This window comes from Typopeltis vanoorti, chromosome 7 (assembly GCF_054136105.1).
Source record: "Typopeltis vanoorti isolate ZY-2024b chromosome 7, IOZ_Tvanoo_1.0, whole genome shotgun sequence".
NCBI classification, from domain to species: Eukaryota; Metazoa; Arthropoda; class Arachnida; order Uropygi; family Thelyphonidae; genus Typopeltis; species Typopeltis vanoorti.
The window spans coordinates 123,678,511-123,700,887 of NC_143555.1; the positions used below are offsets into that span (position 1 = coordinate 123,678,511).

Sequence of the window (22,377 nt, forward strand, 5' to 3'; positions counted from 1 at the left end):
AATAATAACTTCCTTATCTCTACTTTCCAGCATATTTTTTGACATCTAGGTAATCCTTTAAGATCATCCATCATCAAATTCCTGACATGTATCCTCAAGGGTTGTACAGGATATGATAGTACTACACGAAAAATTTACTTCATTACTAACTTCCTATCTACAATTTTCCTCCAAATCAATCTGTTACCTGTCAAGACGCCAACATTGTGTCACATCTTATACGTCTATCATCTAAGGCACTTTTTACCATATCAATCCACCTATTTCTTGGTCTTTTTTCTTCCAACCTTGCAGAGAACAATTGTTTTGCTAATCTTTCCTCTCCCATTTTCACTAATGTTTAAATGACCATACCACCTAAGATTAGCTCTGCTAACACATTCCTGGATGCTAATAATGTCAAGTTCTTTCCTAATATTCTCATTTTTAATATGATATTGCCATTGGTGCCATCTGTTCATGCCCCTAATCTTTGTCAGGACTCTCATATCTGAGGTCTCTAGTCTTTGGTCAAGTGTTTTACTTCTGACCCAGCTCTCAGATCCATAAGTTAAAATTGGTTTGAACACTGTCTTGTATACAGCTTAGTGTTTTGACTAATTTCTCTCTTATTCCATATGAATTTATTCAATTGACTTCCTACCATACCAGCTTTGTTGATCCTGTTATCTATTTCCATATTTAAATTACCATCATCACTAAAAATCATGCCTAAGTAGCTGAAATGTTTTACTTGTTCTATAGGTTCTCCATTCACAATGCAGTTGATATTTTCAGTGCTTCTGCCTATTTTCATTGTCCTTGTCTTGTTATTGCTGACCTTCATACCATATCTATTATAGCAATTATTCAATTTAGTCAGAATATAGAATCTTGCAGACTTGTAGAGGATTTATTTAGAAGTATAACATCGTCCACATAAAACAAAGAGCTGAGATTAACATCTCAAATTTTTATATCATGTTTAATACCACTTTCCTTCATAATGTGATCCATATAGATAATGAATAACAGAGGGGATAATGTACGTCCTTGTCTGATACCAGATTTAACATTAAATCATCTTCCTGTACTTCAGTTCTAACTGCTGAATTACAACTCAAATAAAGACTAAGTATCACCTGATATAATGCCCCACTGACACCATATAACTATAGCATTTTAAATAGCTTTTCTCTTGGCACCTTGTCATATGCCTTTTCCAGATCGGCAAAACTTAAATACAGATCTTTGTTATATTCCCATGCTTTCTCAACTATTTGCCTTAAAGTGAAGATCTGATCCTAACGGCCTCTATTTGGCCTGAATCCAGCTTGTTCTTCACCAAGCTTTTCTTCCACAATTCTTCTCAACTGTTTCTCAAGTATACTGGCATAAATTTTGCCAGGAACACTCAGCAGGGAAATACCTCTGTAATTCTCACATTCATTTTTATTTCCCTTTTTATATATGGGTACTATGAGAGCTCTACTCCAATCATCTGGAATTCATCTCTGTGTACAGGCCTTCTGAACTATGCAGTGCAGCCACTGTAAGACTTTTATACCTCCATATTTGAACATTTCTGGTTGAACAGCTGCCTTTCTACATTTCAGGCTTTGATGGCTTTTTCTACTTCAAGTATGGATATTTATTCCTGACTGTATGCCTTGAGTATTTTTTACCACTGTGCTATCACTGCTTGTTTCAATTACCAATTTTTCGAAGTAATTACTCCATACTTCAAGGATACCTTTTTCTCCAGTTTTCATGTCACCTTTATCATCTCTAATTCCTTTTACAGCACTCTTTTTTCCATTTCTGAGCTTCTTCAACAATCTCCAGAATATCTTGCCACCTTCTTGATATTTATTTTCTGTGTTCTTACCAAAGTCTACTCATTACTTTTGTTTAGCTAGTTTTACACAGTGTTTAGCTTTCTTACATTTGTCTGTATATTCTCTAAGAGCACAAGCTGACTTATTTGCCAGGAACTTTTGATATGCTTTCTTTTCCTTTACTGCCTCTTTATCTTCCTGTGTCCACCATGAGTTCTGATTTTTCTATTCTTGCAGACAACCTCACCACATGCCTCTCTGGCTGAATCAACCAATGATTTCTTCAGGACTTGCCACTGAAGAATTCATTGCCATATCTCTTTCATTTTTTGCAGCACTCAGATTGATGTCTCAACGAGTACCATGGCAACATTTACATTGAGATTAATTAACATCCTGAACACCTCCAGTTCATCTATTTATTCAGTATGTTATCTCAACCTGGATGTCACATCCTTTCTTGGTATCTCCTGCTTTGCTCTGGTTTCATGTGAAACCAGAACCCTTACTCCAGTGACCAAACATGGCCGCTAACCACTTCAGACTTCCAATAAGCAAGGTGATAGTCTTTCACCAGGCAATAAGACATCTACTACATTACTACATAAGGTCTTGTTGGCATTTCCTCTAGCAATAGTAGCAATAATTGACAGGGCCCCATTTCAGAGCCCTATTTGTGGAAACAGACTATACTGTGGGAAGGTTTGATGACTTCACTTTTAGTGGCAAATATATTATGCATTGACAGCCCTTTGATAGCTCATTTCATCCATTCTCTAATAGCTTGGTTTCCTTGACCTTGCACTTCCATTCTTTTTCTGAACAGAACTGATGGATTCTACTTGAATGAAATCCATCAGGTCATATAACACAAAATAAAACCTGCACACCATTCTTCTTACAAATTTTACTCTTCTTTTTTTACTTCTTGCAGTAATTTTCATATCTTCTCACATTTCATGCTTGCCACCTTTTAAATCATTCATAAGAATTAAACTCTTTCTCTCTTTACATTCCAGGAAAGTATGACTTCGTTACACACACTCATCAAAGTCATTAAACATACTCCTAATCACACCATACTTTCCTTTCTCTCTCTCTCTCTCTTATGTGCTGCAATACTCAGAGACTTTTCTAGTTACTTGACAGGAGAAGCATGTGGCATAATTTCTTTAAGGTTAATTTAGGAAATCATGATTTCCTAAATGAATCCTGAAAATTATAGTTTTTTCTGCATTTAGACACTGAGAAAAATATCTAAGAATAATTTTTGATGCCATTAAAATTATTTATATCATCTCTAATATATATATACACTATGTTGACAAAAGTATTTGGACACCTTAAGTGCCATGCAAATTTTGGATCCTACCATATGCAAATATTCAGGGAGTGTCTGCATAAGTCTGGTAATAAAAGGTGAGATGTGCCGCTTGTTTTGCAGTGTACTCAATGTCATGATGCCATGTGCAGCTGAACTGACTGACTTCCAATGTGAGATGGTAGTTGGGTGTCACATCAGTGGTCTTTCTGTTCTTGACATTGCTACCCATCTCAGTATACCAAAATCCACTGTTACTTATGTCATTCATAGATGGAAAGTTAATGGTGCTACCACAGTGGGAAAACATCCTGAAAAGTCACTGACTGAGATCAACAAGCTGTCTCTGAATGTTCAAGTATCCTGCATGTCATCAGCGACTGACCTTGCAGTCAACCTGGAAAATGCTGCAGGGCATCTGTCAGCACTAGAACTGTCTGCAGAGAGTTGCATGCCTCAGGTTATCACGGCAAAGCTGCTGCAAACAATTGGCACATCATCCCATCAGTGCCAAATGATATTTGAGCTGTGTCTTTACACTATTCCTGGGCCATAGATGATTGGAAAAGGGTTCTGTGGAGTGACAAATTGCGCTTCCAAACATTTCACTATGATGACCGTGTTTGGATCTGGAGATTACCTGGGGAATGGTTCCAGCAGGACTGCATCATTCCAACTGTCAAGTTTGGTGCAGGCTTGGTAATGGTATGGGAGTGTTTCAGTTGATGGTGCTTGGTTCATTGGTGGACATGTCTAATGGCTATCTGGACATCTGGGACAACTTCATGCTTCCAACACTAAGGAAGTACTTCAGCGGTGATCTTCAGTGATCTTGCATGTTTCAGCATGACAATGCTCCATGCCATACTACACTGCATGTCTGAGACTGGTTTCCACAAAACAACATTGAAGTGTTGGCTGGCTCAGAGTCCAGACCTCAACTCCATCGAACATCTCTGGGATGAATTAAAATGTTGAATTTGCTCCATACCACAGTGGCTGTCATCGGCATCAGCAATGGGGATAGCTTTGCATGAGAAATGAAAGAATATTCCTGTTGTGACGTATCAGAACTTGATTGAAAACATGCCCTGAAGGGTAGTTGCTGTCATTCAGGCCAAAGGTTATTGAAATGCATTTTTTTTTTTTGCCCACAACTAGGTTTCTAAATACTTTTGCCAACATAGCATGTATGTGTAAATATATATATATATATATTTATGTATGTTTAAAATTATTAACTGACTTAAACACCAAGAAAAAATATAAGAGATTTAATAAGATTTCACTACTAGTTTCATCAGAAATGCCGACTTCATAAGGTAAATACCGTACCATAGAGAAAACAACATCTTAAAAATATGTTGTACTTTAGACAAACACAAAGTTTAGAACAAGTAGTAGTTGTGTTTGAAATTGAGTCCGAGCATTAGTTCCGGCATGAAGCACTTTGCTTGTGAATGATATCATGAGTACACCAAAATTGGATTGCAGCACTATGTGAATCGGGTAGACTGTAACTGAGATTGCTGTTTAGATGGGTAGGGTTGAGAGCTATTTCTTTGGATTCCAAGATATGTCTTTCTAATTCATCAGAGCATTTGCAAATGTTTGAATTTAAGTTCCAGTCTATTTGATATTGTCGTCCTCATCAAATACAAATTTTTCTTGGTGTTTAAGTCAGTTAATAATTTTAAACATGTCATTAAACCAAGTCAATTACTCTGTAAATAAATAAATATATATATATACACATATAAAAATAAATGTTTCATATAAAATGTTATGGTACTTTTTGTTTATTTAGGTGATGACATTATGTTGGGCCCATGGTTTATATGATGCCATAATATATATTTACAATCGTGGTATGAATGATTACATATCTCCTTTAATAGTAAGTAATTTGATTTTGAACTTCTTTTGAGGTAATTCAGATAAATGCATTAATTTCTGTAAGTTATATGTACAGCAGATCCATAAAAATGTATTCAAGTTTCCAAAATTTATATCACTTCAGTGAATGATTGTACAAAGCCAACAAAAAAAAAATAAATAAATAAAATAAAATATCAATTCATATTAATTCATACCTGAGTTTTCTTTCATTTAAGATGAAGTAGCACAGAGCTGAGGGATGAAGATGCCACATAAAATCCGTTTTGTGTACACATTTTTTCCCTCCTTGGGAAAAATGAAATGATAATGCAGCATCTAGCACAAACAATGCATAACTGCATACCAAGAGTTAAGTGAATAAATAGAGTAAAAGTGAGATGGATGAACAGTAAAATCAAACAAGAAGTGTTACAAAAGAAGCTGTTATGGAGGAAGTACAAGACACTTTACAGTAAACAGATGCATGAAGAATATAAAGTAGGCCAGAAAAGTGACAAGCATGGAAAAATAGAATATGAGAGGAGATTGGCCAGTCAGATCAAAGCTAATCCAAGGGAATTTTTCTGTTAAGTGGCTATCAAGAGGAAAACTAATTATGGCAGGTTAATACTGGTGGATAGTTATTGTAGCAGAGTAACCATGGCAGATGACATAGTGGAATTATTTAATGAACACTTCATCAGTGTATATCATAGTGGTGCAAATGATGCTGTGCAATGTGTAGAAGGGAGATAAGAATTAGGAAAAATAAAGGTGCAAGAATCAGAGGTGTATCAAGTTTTGCTTGGGTTAGATGTTAATAATGCTGTGGGAATGGATGACATATCACCACATATTTTAAAGAATGTGCAAAAAAGAGTTAGCCATTCCCTTGACCTGATTATTTAATGAAAGTCTTGCAGTGGGGAAGGTTCCTAAGGAGTGGAAAGAAGGCAAAATAATACCTCTCCACAATATGGTTTGAGAACAGAAGTTTCCGATTATAGACTGGCCTGTATATCTGCAATTGTGATCGAAGTGTTGGAAAAATTGGTTAGAAATAGAATACAGGATTGAGTTGATGGACATCAGATTCTCTGTGATGGTCAGCATAGGTTTGTGAAGGGCAGGTCTTGTTGTAGCAATCTGTTTGTTTTATGATGAGGTGACCAATGTGTTGGATAAGGGAGAATCATATACAGTGATATTCTTGGACTTTGCAAAAGTATTTGATAAATTACTACATGATAAGTTGGTGTACAAGCTGCAGAGGGTATATTGGTTAGATGAATCAGAGATTGGCTCTCTGAACAATACTAACAAGTTGTGCATGACGGAACAGTCTCAGAAAAGGAAGGTGAACAGTGGTGTGCCTCGGGGTTCTGTTCTTGGGCCCCTACTGTTTAACTTATTTGTTAATTATATTTCATGTGGATTGACTGGAGATCTTCAAATGTTTGCTAGTGATACAAAGTTAGGTAGAATTATCAGGAGTAGTGCTGATAATTCTCTACAGGAAGATTTGAATAGACTTCTGGCTTGGACAAAGGAATGCAGTTGCAGTTTTAATATTAATAAATGCAATGTATTATATTTTGGGATGCAGAGATATAAGGCTATGTATTGTATTGGTGGAGCTGTACTTCAGGAAGTGGATGAGATTTGGAATCTTGGAATGATGACAGACAGTGGACTAAAGTTCTGAGGAAACTACACATTGTATTGCTGCTATGATAAAAAGTTCCTTCATGTGGTTCCTACATGTCAAGGTACTTTTGTGATGTGGAAACACTAGATAGGGTCCAAAGATGAATGAACACAGTGATATTGGGGCTCTGGAGTGTTGGTTATGAAGAGCATGTGAGAGAATATAGATTACAGAGGTTAGTGGATATGAGGAAAAGAGGAGATATGATAGAGACCTTCAAGTTAGTTAAGAGATTCTATCAGATTAATACAGAAAAAATAAAAAGAGTGGATGTTAAGCTAGGAAGAACGAGAGACCATCCCTGGAAGTTATATAAAGATGTGCTGAAGAATGGTGTGAGGAGTAGATTTTTTTTTTACGTGGAGAGATGTTAGTGAGTAGAATTCATTGCTGGAGTGTATTGTGAATGCAGGTAGTGTAAATAACTTCAAAGCTCATTATGATAGACATGTTGCTGGTTGAGTAGGCCTCCCACAATAAGTCTGTTGACTCCAGAGGTTGCCAAAATAATAATCATTTACTTATATTAGTTTTGTATATGCTGGTATATTTTTATAGACAACCCTGTGCGCGCATGCACACACACAGGATAATTCGAAAACAGTTGATTGCTTTTTAAGATCCTCCCCCCCTCCCCCCAATTCAGTTGTTGAACACAGAATGTGTTTGATACTTGAATGCACTTTATTCAACCTAGAATTTCATTTACTTCGAATCTAGGGATTAGGGTTATCCTACATCTCCAAGATGCTCTAATATAGAGAGATCATGATTTTTCTTCTGTTGCTTAATATGTAGAAAAATCATGCTTATTTACAATGCAGAGCCGGCCATCACAATAACTCTTCTACTTAGTCTCATAATAGACTGAACTTTGAGATATAACTAATGGCTTTATAATTATTGCAATTACTACTATATCAACAGACCATGCATAGATTTAAAATGCTCTTCTCCCGCCCCCCCATTCTTTAAGTAATCAACTAATTCATAGCCATCCTAATATATACTAATATCATAAAAATTAGGTTAATCTGTAATTAGAGTAGTGTTTGTCTTTTATAAAATCAAAGAAGACCACTGGTGAAATACTAAATTATTATGCAGATCCAGCTGGAATTGAGAGAGGTGGATGTTTTACTTGTTATGGAAAACAGACAACACTTATATCAACAAATTAGAAAGCAGTATTAAAGGCTATAGAGAGGTATTCCATAGAGGTGCTGATTACCTCTATATAATACCTCTGGGCTGGTTGACAAACAGACTTGCTTTAACTCTGCACTCTTCATATTCTTTGTGTTTACTTTTTTCTTTGTAACCTTGAAAATAATATAATTTTCATTTTAATACAATTTCAGTTTTTGCCAATAAAACATTCTAGAATTAATATGCTGTTAATAAACATACAGTTGCATTGCCTCCTATATCTCATTATTTTAGATATTTCCTTTCTTAAGCATTTGCAATTGTCACAAAAAATTATGCAACAGATAATATAAATTAAAGATACCAAGAAATTATATACTTGGCTTAATCGTTTATCCAAGTGTAAGCAAACAAAGTTTGCGCCTGAAGTATTTTCAGGACTGGGCAACTCGTATAAAGAAGCTAAGACTTCACATCACTTGCCTTAGTATCCCATAATGCAAAGCACATTTCCTTGCGGACATGTTTAATGCTATGCATTATGGGAAGGGTCACTACCCAGAGCAGTTTCGACCTTTATTGAGATCTCTTCAGTAGTTGCCAGACCCAGAGGTGATACTAAGGTTGAATTAATGCAGTAGTCATATTTTCATATACGAGTTGCCAAACTGTGTCACACATTATTAAATCACTCTGGATTACAGAAAGTTGTTGGAAGTTTTTCACTTGGTTATACTATAAATTAAAGATACCAAGAAATTATATACTTGGCTTAATCCTTTATCCAAATGGGATCCAGACCCAGAGGTGAATTATTCATGTCCACAAGGAGATGTGCTTTGCATTATGACACTAAGGCAAGTGATGTGAAGTCTTAGCTTCTTTATATGAGTTGCCCAGTCCTGAAAATACTTCAGGTGCAAACCTTGTTTGCTTACACTCGGATAAAGGATTAAGCCAAGTATATAATAATAATATAATTTATATTATATATTATTATATAATATAATATAATAATAATTTTGTAATAATATAATTATTACAAAAAAAAATAAAAAAATTAAAAGAAAAAACAAAGCTTTGAATTTTAACTAAAACAAAATTCTCACATTGACCAATGAACATCATAACTGATATCAAATTTTCAGATTTTGATTGTACTTTATTTTTTGGATTTTACTTTAACAAATACAGACTTATCTTAGTCTCATAAATAAGACAGTAGAATTGTAATACAAGAAGAACAGTTAGTTGCTTTTGAGAAGGATAAAAAAAGACTTGTTTTTTTATAGAAAAGTTTCATCTAGTTTTAAATGTTTGTTTAAAAATATTTTTTTTCTTCATTTGTTTTCTGCACCTGAAAAAGGGTTTATATAATGAGTATTTTTTGATTTCTTTCCAGTAACTAAATTTATTTTCCCTAAAACTTAAAATAAATCTCATGTATTACATTCACTTATCTAAGATATGTGTCTCATAAATAAGACAAGAGAATTGTAATACAGGAAGAACATTTAATTAATCTATAAAATATACAAATATAATTATTTATATAAAATTTGTTTTTTATATTTATATAAAATTTGTTTAAAAGGATTTCATAAAATTTCTGTATAATCAGTTTCAAAATAAATTCTCACTCTGATTTTCAAAGATAACATTCTTTTAAAATAATTCCTTTTTCCTTAAACTGGGGGGGGGGATTCTTATTCTACCTCAAGTAGACTTCAGTATAAACATCTTATTAGAAAAAGTATTCTACTTCAGAACATTATCCATCAGGAGAATACATTTATAAAAACTTTGTTGACTTAGAAGATCTCTAAAGAGCCCTTTCATACTGATTAAATTAGTTCTTTTTTTTCTATCTGTATATGGTTTTCTTCTTGCCTCAAGTCTATAATACACAATATTGCAAAGAATGCTATTTAGAAGAAATCACAGCTTTTTGTTTTGAGACAAATAAAATGTTCTATCTCTAGTTTTATCTGTTGAATGGAATAAATGATGTGGAAAGGAAAGGGGGAAAACTAGTGGAATTTGCTTTTCCAAAATGTACTACTGTTTTATCCTTTTAACATGTTCAAGTCGGGACAATTATTGCTCTCTCACTATCTGACGGGACGAGAGAAAATGCTGTGCCCCCTCAGAAATTTCATGTTTGTCTTTCAGCAGGTGCACTACATATTGTAACAATTCTTCAATTGTAACCAAATCTGCCTGGCAGCATATATCCTAAAACAAACACAACGTGTTTGTTTTAGAATGTGTAGGAAACAGTAATGATGGAGGTTACTATATTTGGTTGGTATATTTGAATTACTCAAAGGTATAAATATGTAAATGATCATTAATAAACCATGTGAGAATGGGATATTTAAAGGAAAAAACGAGTGTGAATAGTAATACTTTCATTACTGGCAAATGAATCATTAATAATTGACATTTGTGATATTATGTGTGTCCTATAAGTTGCTGGGTGGAGTGAATAACATGTGATCCTATAAATTCTAGACCCACATAAGTGAATTGATAATGGCATAATTAAAAAAAGAAAAAACTTATGAGGAGAGAGATTTGTTTGCAAAGTATAAATAACTAACCAATAATAAACAGCTACTGTATACAATTGGTAGTTCAGTAAATACCTATAGGGAGGGACTAATCCAATGAACTAATAATATTGATCAGGTGATTCATTCAGGCATGGCAGGAATATATGGTGGTTGATGGAGCAGCAAATCATCTAGTAGAATTGTGCTTGTTATGTGTATTTATTTCTCTATTTTATGTATATTTCACTTGGTTTTCTAAGAATTTTCTTTTGTTTACTGAGGATCAGTATACATTTTACCCATTAATAGGATACATAATATCTGATCGTTATTGGAATTATCCACACTTTTGTTTTTAATCCCAGCAAAAACAGAGAGGCAAAACCATAATTTGGAAATTCACTCCAGAGCTCAGATTGTGGATTAGCAATTTTATTTCAAATTGCACAAATTTCAGTTTGCAATTTGGCTGAATAAATAATCTTTGTTCTTCAGCTCAGCCAGTAAACTGGCTGAGTCTAAATCTGTTTGAATTTCTTGTTTTATTTAATTCTGTACTAATTTGAGGCCTGACCTGATGGTTTTTAATTCTAAATCTTTGTATTATGGAAAGTTACTTTTTCCTTACTTAATAACTGTCTTGTGCATCATTTTATCAGGAGCTAATAGCAGTATTACAAGAAGCAATAAAAAGAGGAAAGCAGTTGTCTGATGGACAAATTAGGCTAGGAAATAAACTTTTAGTTTATATAAGGTAAGTGATTTTTGTTTCTTATCTTTTGCTTATTAGGCTTTAAATTGGTTGTTACAGCCAAAGAATTTCTTATAAACTTAATTTTGGTAACACTAGGAGAGTAAATTAAACACTAGGAGAGTAAATTAAGCTTTCATTAAATTCCAGTATGGGTGTTCTCTGGCTAGTTTATCCTGCTTTTCAGGAGAGGAAACCAGACTTTCTGGAAAGTTGAGCAGTACACCAGACTGTTTGCCTGCATTGGTGTCTGAAGTAGAATTATATGGTTTTTGACTATAGAAAACAGATTAATGTTTTTGCAGCACAGAGGGGAGATATTGAGTGGGAATAATCTCATTGTTGAAATTATCTTCAGAACGGTGTTTTGAAAAACAGTTCTAACATAAACATTCATTTACTTCAGTTTACTAGTGTATCAATTAATGACATTCCTTGACTCTCTTGTAGAGTACTTTTTTCTCTCTTGGTTTACTGTGTGGCTAATTCATTTGTGTGCTCTCTCTAAAATTGCTATTTATTACTGTATTTGCTGGCATATAAGACGCACTTTTTTCTTTGAAAATAGATCTGAAAAACAGGGTGTGTCTTATACGCCGATACTCAGTTTTTTATTACTTGCATTTCTGGAAATTTTCTCTGTTCCGAATTATGTGATTTCTTTCTTGTGGTGTGTGAGAGCATTCCAGTTACATAGAGTTCAGTGGATGATCATGCGCTGTCATCGACGATCACAGTTGTGTTCCTGTTTGTTTAAACTTTTCAGTTGTTGTCGCGGTGTTGTGAACAGTGATAAATTTCTGCCGTTAAATTTTCTCTAAATTCCTTGGCAAATTATGGCTGAAAACGTCAGCATTGCTACAATATTGCATACAAGCTATGTGTGATTGCGTATGCTAAAGGACATGGAAACAGGGCTGCAGAGAGGCATTTCGGGCCATCCTCAACTGAGAAAATGATAAGAACTTGGATCAAGTTTTTTTCCTAAAAAATGTGTACAAAAAAGGGGGTGCATCTTATACACCAGCAAATACGGTAATTTTATATTATTTGTACTTGTAGAGCTTTCATCATTATTTAAATTCCTGATCTGTAACTTCAAGGGAAAAAGGGGGGGGTACACCCTAGATACTATACCTCTGAGATTAGCTGCAATCACACATTCCTGAATGGTAACAATGTCATTTCTATCCTAATATCTTAATTTTTTGTATGATTCTGCCATTGATGACATCAGTTCTTGGCCCTAGGTTTTTCTCATGACACTCACATATGCAGTCCCTAATCTTTGATCAGCTGTTTTATGTGTAACCCAACTTTCTAATCCAAGAGTTTCAAGACCACTCATATACTACTGGTTTTGTCTTTTAGTTAATTTTTGTTTTACTCCATAAAAATTTATTCAGTTACTATCCTTGCCAACTAGCTTTGCTTATTCTCTTTTCTGTTTCTATATTTAAATTGCCATCTTTGCTAAAAACTATGTCATAATAGTGGAAACGTTTCACTTGGTGACTAAGAATGCAATTAATGTTTTCTTAAACTAGAAAAGACACTCTGAAAACAGGGTTTTCAGAGTTTGTCGATTTATTGTCAATTTTCATGCCAAATTTGTTTTTGGATTTATTGCTGAAGCAACTAACTCTGTGTGATGCCAGTGTATATATGATTATAAATTGCATGTGTTCTTATGGCTGGTTTACCTGTTTTGCAAGATGAAAAATCCAAATTTCTGGGAGGCAAAACCCCTTTCTTTCTTTCTTCATATAGTTTCTTCAGTGAGAGGGTGCAGCACCATGTCCTTCCAGTTCTCTCTGTTGGTAGCTTTCTTTTTTGTTTCTGCATAGCATGTGATCCTGTCCATTATTTTATATCTTCAAACCACATCCTTCTTTTTTTTTTTTTTTCCCATCTTGATCCTTTTCCCATAATTTTTCCTTCTAAAACTGTTAGTATCCTCTGTCCTGCTGACCCTCTGAGTACATGTCCTGCCAATCTCATCTTTCTCTGGATCATTTCCTGTAATAAAGATCTCTGTGTTCTCATTCTCTGTAGGACATCTGTATTTGTTGCGTAATCTGTCCATGAGATTTTCAGAGCTCTCTTATAGTACCACATTTCAAAGGCCGTTATCTGTTGTCTTACTCTCTTTTTGAATACCCAGGTCTCACTTCCATATGTGAAACTGGCCACACTAATGTTCTTATCATTCTTTTCTTTGTCTCAATACCCACAGAACTTCTGAGCAGATCTTTATTTTTCCAGAAGGCATCTTTAGCTATGACTGTTCTTATTTTTATTTCTTTATCTTGCTTTCCATCTGCAGTAAAGGAGGTGCCTAAATACGCGTATTCTGTTGTATGTTCAATTTTCATATTGTTTATGAATATTTCTGGCTCCGATCTGTTTTCTTTGAGATTTTCATAAATTTGGTCTTTTTTGCATTTATATCTAATCCAAATTCTTTATCTTCTTCAATTAATAGTTGCAGTAATTTGATTAATTTGTTTCTGTTTTCTGTTATTAGAATGGTATCATCAGAATATCTGAGATTGTTGTATTTTATACCATTAATACTAATTCCTATTTTTTGTTTTTCAATCTTTTTCATCACTTTCTCACTGTAGATATTAAATAAATTTGGTGAAAGGATACAACCTTGTCTAACTCCTCTTTTTATTTTCACTTTAGAAGTGTCAGAGTTAAACAACTGCATTTTCTGTTTCATCATCATCATCACGGATCATGGGCTCACTGCCCGTTGGTGTCCAATGCCTCCTTCACTATCTTCTTCCACCTTTCTCTGTCCAGTGCACAGTGTCGCAGGTTTCTGTACACCCATTCCACACCAGTCCTTTATATCGTTTATCCATTCTCTGTATGGTCTACCTCTTCTGTTTAAACCATCCAAAATACTAAACATAATGTCTTTATCTTCCAGACCTCACTCTACGGATGTGTCCAAATAATTTACAGCTTCTGTTTTATAATCTTCTGCATTAGATTCTCTTTTAGTTGTATCTTCCGATAGAGCTCTTCATTTGTGATTTTCTGTACCCATCCTATTCTTAAAATCTTCCTGTAACAAGTTCTTTCAAATGCCAAAATTCTTTTTCTTGATTCCTTTTGTTTGGTGTAAATCATTTTTATAATCTTAAGTACATGATCTTTTATGTCTAATTTATCGAATACATTGAACATTTTATTATGTTTTATCTGGTCAAAGGCCTTCTGAAAGTCTATGAAGCATATGTATATGTTCCTGTTTCTTTCAAGTGATCTTTCTATTAGTATTTTTAGTTCCAGGATAGCATACAGGATACAAACAAAATCATCGACATAGCCAAAGCAGTTCAAGGAGCAGATGAAAACATCTAAGACTCTTCAAAGACAAGACAACAACAGTTCCAGGATAACATTAATAGTTCGATTAAGGCTCTTTCAAGTTCTTTGTTAACAATGGTTAAAATAATTTTAGATGCCTGGGATATTAGGCTCACAGTTCTGTAATCCTTGCAATTTATTTATTTATTTATTATTTGACACCTCCAGGGAGTCCAAGGACTCATCGAGGGAGGGCACCTGCTCTACAATTCCGTTTCCACCATTCAATCATCAACTGACTGCAACTACACCAATGCCATCTACTGCCGACCACCACTGGTATTCCACAGACAATCACAAACATTCATGCCCACGGCGGGATTTGAACCTGCAGCCTTTTGGCTGGAGAGTGGATACGCTATCCACTCAGCCAACTAGGCCAGCTTAGTCCTCAGTGTGAATATCTTTTGATATCAGGCTTAATGCCAATTTCCTTCATAAGTATAGATCCAATTTTGTGCATTATTTTTCTTTGGAATTGGTATACAGATAGATGTAAAAACTTCAGGTAATTCTATTGTTTTATAGATGTCCTGAATGGATTCCATTAAATAGTTGCTATTATAGCCAATCAAAGCTTTCAGCAGCTCAGCCAGGATATTATTGCACTATGGGATTTATTATTAGGAAGGACATTATCATCATCATCATAGACATGATGATAATGTAAAGTAAAGTCCTCAGTATGAATATTATTATTATTATTAACTGATGCCTCCAGGGAGTCCAAAGACTCATCGAGGGAGGGTACCTACTCTACATCTCTCCGTCTCCACCACTCAATTCACCGACTACAACGAGCCGCAACAACACTAACGCCATCTACCGCCCACCACCAGTATTTCCACAGATAATCACAAACATCCATGCCCACGGTGGGATTCGAACCTGCAGCCTTTTGGCTGGAGAGCAGATACGCTAACCACTCGGCCAACCAGGCCAGCTGACAAACATTCATGAGACAGAGCAATAACAGGTCTGTGATGCCCTTATAGGGGACCGATCACTGAAGTCTGTCCATCTTCTTAGAGGGACAAGAGGCTTTTTGCTGCATGAGACAGAGCAATATCTTTTGATATCAGGCTTAATGCCAATTTCTTTCATAAGTATAGATCCATATAGACTTAGACGACAGAGAGTGGAGATAGTGTGCTCATTGTCTTACACCTGATTTTACATCAAACCATCTTCTTATATCACTTAATTTTTCTATCTGATGATTTGCAGCATAGATATTGTATATTTCTGCGTATAATGTTCCATTTATACTATATAGTTGTACCTTATTATATGCTTTTTCGTGAGTGAAAAAACATAAAATATATACATCCTTGTTACTACTGTTATTACATTACATCTCCAAGGAGGCGTTGGACTTGTCGTGGGAGGGTAGACTACTCCACAATTCACAGTCTCCTCTACTTAATTCCCCAACTACATACTATTACTACCACCATTAACACACAACTTCATCAACACCACCTATAGTATTTTTTGTCTGTAAATTGCATGCATTCTCTTGGCCAGTTTTACTATATGTGGAATGAAAAAATTGAGTTTCTAGGAATAAAAATCCTACTACTTCCATATGAAATTGGCTATACCTTCAATTGAAAAAGCCAATATAAAGATCATGATCTTTATATGGGCTACAATCCTTTTTTTGTTTGATCCCAAATTTTTTCTAAAGTTTCCTCGTTCACAATTTTTCTTAGCCTGTTCTCAAATATGCTTGCATAAATTTCACCTGGAACACTCAGTAGGGAAATTCCTCTGCTTTGGATTTTCAGTTTTATTTCCCTTTATTCATGAGTACTATAAGAGCTCTGCTCCAATCAAATGAAATTCAGCCTTCTGACAAGGCCTTCTGAATTATGGAGTTGAAATGCTGTAAAAAAAATTTTATACCTCCATGTTTGTTGCATTTCTAGTTGTATATGGTCTACTCCAGCTGTCTTGTTCATATTTCAGGCTTTTTGATGGCTTATTCAATCTCAATGTACTCCTGATTGCATTCATCTTGAATGTTTTCTATCACTGTTCTATCACTCACTTCTTGATTCATTTAATAATCTTTCAAAGTAATCACTCCAGACATCCCGAATATCTTGTTGTGTTTTATCTAATGTCGTTTGAGTATCTGTCCCACCATATACACACAGATACACACCTCCCCTGTCAAAATTCTCCAATTTTACAACTTATATATTGCAATACAAGAAAGCAGGCAACAAACTCTAAAGTATAAAAAAATTCCTTTTTTTTTCCCCCTGTTTTACATGACTGGGGGCTTCTGACCAAATGTCTAATCCTCACCTTCACATGGTGTCTCTCTATTAGTAGGCATGTACTGGGTATTGAATGAATGAGGATGGGCTGGCAATTTGGGACTTAGTCGACCAAATTGTACTCTCTATTGGTTTAAACCAAAAATGCATATGATGGTAACATGATAAGATTTCATGCTGGCTGAAATGTCGAATGGTTAAACAAGGCCCTGCTGTTTTCATCAGGTTACCAGGGTGAACAGTGAAAAATCAGCTACAGTAACAAGCCCAACTCAACATCATAAGAACTGTAAATAGGAACCATCAATATAAGGAGTATTAATGGAAAGGAATTTAAACTTGCCGAAGAACCAGAAAAATATCATATTGACCTGATTGGCATAATTGAGACGAAGACAAAAACAGGGGAGACCTTACTAAATAATAAGTCATCATCATATTCCTGCCTTTTTACCCTCAAGGGGTGTATGATAGTACTACATGAAAAATTTACATCAATACTAACTTCCTATCTACAATTTTTCCTCCAAATCGGTCTGCTACCTGTGAAGACTCCAACATTATCAGATCTTCTATTTCTATCTTCTAGGGCACTTTTTACTGTATCAGTCCACCTACATCTTGGTCTTTCTCTGGGTCTTTTTCATGTCAACCTGGCAGAGAAGACTTGTTTTGCTCATCTTTCCTCTCCCATTCTATTCAAGTGACCATACCACCTGAGATTAGCTCTGCTAACGCATTCCTGAATGCTGACAATGTAAAGTTCTTTCGTAATATCCTCATTTTTAATATGATATTGCCATTGATACCATCTGTTCATGCCCCTAATCTTTCTCAGGACTCTCATATCTGCGGTCTCTAGTCTTTGGTCAAGTGTTTTACTTCTAATCCAGCTCTCAGATCCATAAGTTAAAATTGATTTGAATACTGTCTTGTATTTTGACTAATTTCTCTCTTATTCCATATGAATTTATTCAGTTGACTTCCTACCATACCAGCTTTGTTGATTCTATTGTCCATTTCCATATTTAATTTACCATCTTTGCTAAAAATCATGCCTAAGTAGCTGAAATGTTTCACTTGTTCTGTAGGTTCTCCATTCAGAGTGCAGTTGATATTGTCAGTGCTTCTGCCTATTTTCATTGTCTTTGTCTAGTTATTGCTGACCTTCATACCATATCTATTAAAGCAGTTATTCAATTTAGTCAGGGAATCTTGCAGACTTGTAGCAGATTTATTTAGAAGTATAACATCATCCACATAAAACAAAGAACTGAGATTAACACCTCCGATTCTGATATCAGGTTTAATACTACTTTCCTTCATAATGTGATCCATATAGATAACAGATAATATAGGGGATAATGTACATCCTTGTTTGACAACAGATTTTACACTTAACCATCTTCCTGTGCTGAATTACAACTCAAATAAAGACTAAGTATTGCCTGATATAATGCCCCACTGACACCATATAACTAGCATTTTGAATAGCTTTTCTCTTGGCACCTTGTCATATGCCTTTTCCAGATCTACAAAACTTAAATACAGATCTTTGTTATATTCCCATGATTTCTCAACTATTTGTCGTAAAGTGAAAATCTGATTCTGACAACCTCTATTTGGCCTGATTCCAGCTTGTTCTTCACCAAGCTTTTCTTCCACAATCCTTCTCAACCGTTTCTCAAGTATATTTGCATAAATCTTGCCAAGAACACTCAGTAGAGAAATACCTCTGTAATTCTCACATTCAGTTTTATTTCCCTTTTTATATATGGATACTATGAGAGCTTTACTCCAATCATCCAGAATTTGTCTCTCTGTTCAGGCCTTCTGAACTATGCAGTGCAGCCACTGTTAGACTTATACCTCCATACTTCAGCATTTCTGGTCAAATATCATCTACTCCTGCTGCCTTTTCATGATTCAGGCCTTTGATGGACTTTTTCTAATTCAAGTATGGATATGTATTCCTGACTGCATGCCTGTTGATCGTTATTTACCACTGTGCTATCACTGTTTGTTTCATTTAGGCAATTTTTCGAAGTAATTACTCCACTTCAGGGATATCTTTTTCTTCGGTATTCATTTCACCTTTATCATCTCTAATTTTTCTTACAGTACTGTTTCCTCTATTTCTGAGCTTTTTCAAGAACCTCCAGAATATCTTGCCACCTTCTTGATATTTATTTTTTATGTTCTTACGAAAGTCTTCTCATGACTTTTGTTTAGCTAGTTTTACACAGTGTATAGCTTTCTCACATTTGTCTCTATATTCTCTAAGAGCACAGTCTGACTTATTTGCCAGGAACTTTTCATATGCTTTCTTCTTTTCCTTCACTGCCTCTTTAACTTCCAGTGTCCACCATGTTCTGATTTTTCTATCCATGCAGACAACCTCACCACATGCCTCTCTGGCTGAATCAATCAGGGTTTTTTTCAAGGTTTGCCACTGAGGTTTGAGAACAGGAACCAAGGTTTGGTTCCTGTTCTCAAACTCTTTCATTTTTTCTTCAATAATCTTTGTGTATTTTAGTCTATAGTTCATATCTGAGAGCTGCTCAACTTTTATTCGCCTTAAAACTTTCTTACATATTATTCTTTTCAATATGAAATTCAGTTTTATCCTGCTCAAGACTAAATAGTGATCACTTCCAATTTCAAATCCTCTGTACACTCTGGTGTCCTGCACCAGGGAGAAAACATCACTATCAACATTAACATAGTCAATGAGACTTTTTCTTATTCCTTGCTTCTTCTCTCCATGTGAATTTATGCACATTTTTATGTGAACATTGTGTTAGTAATAACCAGTCCATATCCTGACAGAAATCCAACAGGTATTTGCCATTATTATTAGCTTTGCTCTTTTCTCCAAATTTTTCCAAAATATTTTTGTGCATCTGACAATCATTTCCTACTCTGCTATTTAGATCCCCAACAAGGACCAATATAGGAATGTTATTTTCTGACAATAACAATCAAGAAAAGGAAGGAGTAGTGATAGCATTCCACACCAAACATGAAGAAGATAAACTTATTGATTAGAAGGCAGTTTCAAGTAGAGTTGTGTGGGCCAACTTCAAAATGCGGACATGGACAATGAAACTTATTCGTGCCTATGGTCCCACAGCAGATTCTTCTGAGGAAGAAGTGGAGGAATTTTTTGAGTCATTAGAACACGCAGCTGACATAAAGAAAATGGAAAAAATGTCCTTATTGGAGATCTGAACAGCAGAGTAGGAAATTAATCCCACCAGGCATATAGGAACATTTTGAGAAAATTTGGAGAAAAGAGCAAATCTGATAATAATGGTTAGTATTTACTGTACTTCTGCTCAGGACACAGGCTAGTCATTACTAACACCATATTTCAACATAAAGATGTGCAGAAGTTCACATGGAGAGAAGACATAAGAAATAAGAAAAGCCCCATTGATTATATCTTTATTGATAGTTATATCATCATGGTCGTTCAGGATACAAGAGTGTACAGTGGATTTGAAATTTGAAGTGACCATTACTTAGTACTATGCAGGATAAAAATGGATATCACATTGAAAAGAACAGTATGTAAGAAAGTTTTAAAAAAAGTTAAAGTGAGCTGCTTTTACAAGTAAATTGTAGACTCAAAAATACAAACATTATTCAAGAAAAAATTAAACAAAATGAAAAGAAGAACCAAACCTTGGTGTCTCAGTGGTAAACTCTGAAGAAGACGTTGATTGATTCAGCTAGGGGGAGATATGTGGTGAAGTTGTCTGCATGGATAGAAAAAGAAGAACAGCATGATGGACACATGAAGTTAAAGAAAGAAGTAGTCCTAGAAAAGAAGAAACATACCAAAAGTTGCCAGCCAATAAGTCAGCATATTCCCTAAAAGAATACAGAGGAAATGAGAGAGAGAGAGAGAGAGAAAGAGAGAGAGCTAAGCAAAAGTCATGGGAAGATTTTGGTAAGAATATAGAAAATAAATATCATTTAGGAGGAAAATGTTCTGAAGGCTATTGAAGAAACTTAGAAATGGAAGAAAGAATACTGTAAAAGGAATCAAAGATGATAAAAGTGACATGAAAATGGATGATAAGTATATCCCAGATGTCTGAAGTAATTACTTTGAAAGACTGTTAAAGGAACCAAGTAGTGAAAGATCCATACTAGAAAATTTTCAAGAGGAATGCAAACAGCAGTATACATATCGTTACTTGAGGTAGAAAAAGCTCTGAAAAACTTGAAATGTGGAAAAGCAGCTGGAGTACATGATATTCGACCCAGAAATGCTTAATTATGGAGGTATAAAAGTTTTTGCAGTGGTTACATTGCATAATTCAGAGGGCCTGGTCAGAAGGTTCAAATTCCCAATGATTGGAGTATAGCTCTGATAATACCCATCTATTAAAAAAAGAGAATAAACCTGAATATGAGAAATACAGAAGAATTTGTCTACTAAATGTTCCAGGTAAGATTTATGCCAGCATACTTGAAAAGAGGTTGAGAAAGATTGTGGAAGAAAAACTTGGAGAAGAACATGCTGGGTTCATGCAAAATAGAGGTTGTCAAGATCAGATTTTCACTTTAAGACAAATAGTTGAGAAATTGTGGGAATATGGCAAGGATCTGTGCTTAAGTTTTGTAGATCTGAAAAGGCATACGACAGGTGTCCAGAGAAAAGCTTCTCAAAATACTATAATTATAGTGGGTGAATGAATATTATACAGAGCAATATATAGTCTATATTTAAGTTATCAGCCAGCAGTTATAATTGAAAGAAATATAGGAAGATGGTTTGATGTAAAATCAGGAGTAGGATAAGGATGCACACTATCTCTGCTTTTATTTATCATATATATATGAATCACATCATGAAAGAAAGTGGCATCAAGCCTGATATTAGAATTATAGATCAAACTCAGCTCTTTGCTTTATGCAAATGATGTTGTACTCCTAAATATTTCAGCTATTTAGGCACAGTTTTTAGTGAAGATGGAAGTAGACAACATAATAAATAAAGCAGGTGTGGTGGATGGCCAGTTGAATAAATTTATGTGGAATAAGAGAGAAATTAGCCAAAATATCAAACTAGCAGTATACAAGACAGTGTTTAAATCAATTCTAAGTTATGGATCTGAAAGTTGGATTAGAAATAAAGCACTTGATCATAGACTAGAGACCACAGATATGAGGGTTCAGAGAAAAATTATGGGAGTGAACTGATAGCGTCAATGATGGAATCATATTAAAAATGAAGATATTAGAAAGGAATTTGATATTATTAGTATTAAAGAATGTATCAGCAAAGCTAATCTAAGGTGGTATGGCCGCTTAAATTGAATGGAAGAAGAAAGGTTATCAGAACAGGTGTTTGATGCCAAGATGGCAGGAAATAAACTCAGAGGAAGACCAAGGTCTAGATGATTTTAATTGGTCAGAAGTGCTTTAGAAACATGAAATGTTAGATATGGCAATATTGGAATGCTCACAAATAATACATTGATTTGGAAGAAAATTGTTGATAGGAGATTAATA

The 22,377-nt window shown here is 34.8% G+C and overlaps 1 protein-coding gene across 1 annotated transcript in view; it reads left to right on the plus strand.

Annotated features, from left to right (window-relative positions):
* Vps8 (vacuolar protein sorting 8) overlaps positions 1–22,377 on the plus strand; it is a 519,719-nt gene that overhangs the window by 256,333 nt on the left and 241,009 nt on the right. The window contains exons 20-21 of the mRNA XM_090395104.1: positions 4,946–5,035; positions 11,088–11,182. Of these exons, the coding sequence (XP_090251230.1) occupies positions 4,946–5,035; positions 11,088–11,182 (185 nt within the window). The remainder of the gene's footprint in view (positions 1–4,945; positions 5,036–11,087; positions 11,183–22,377) is intronic.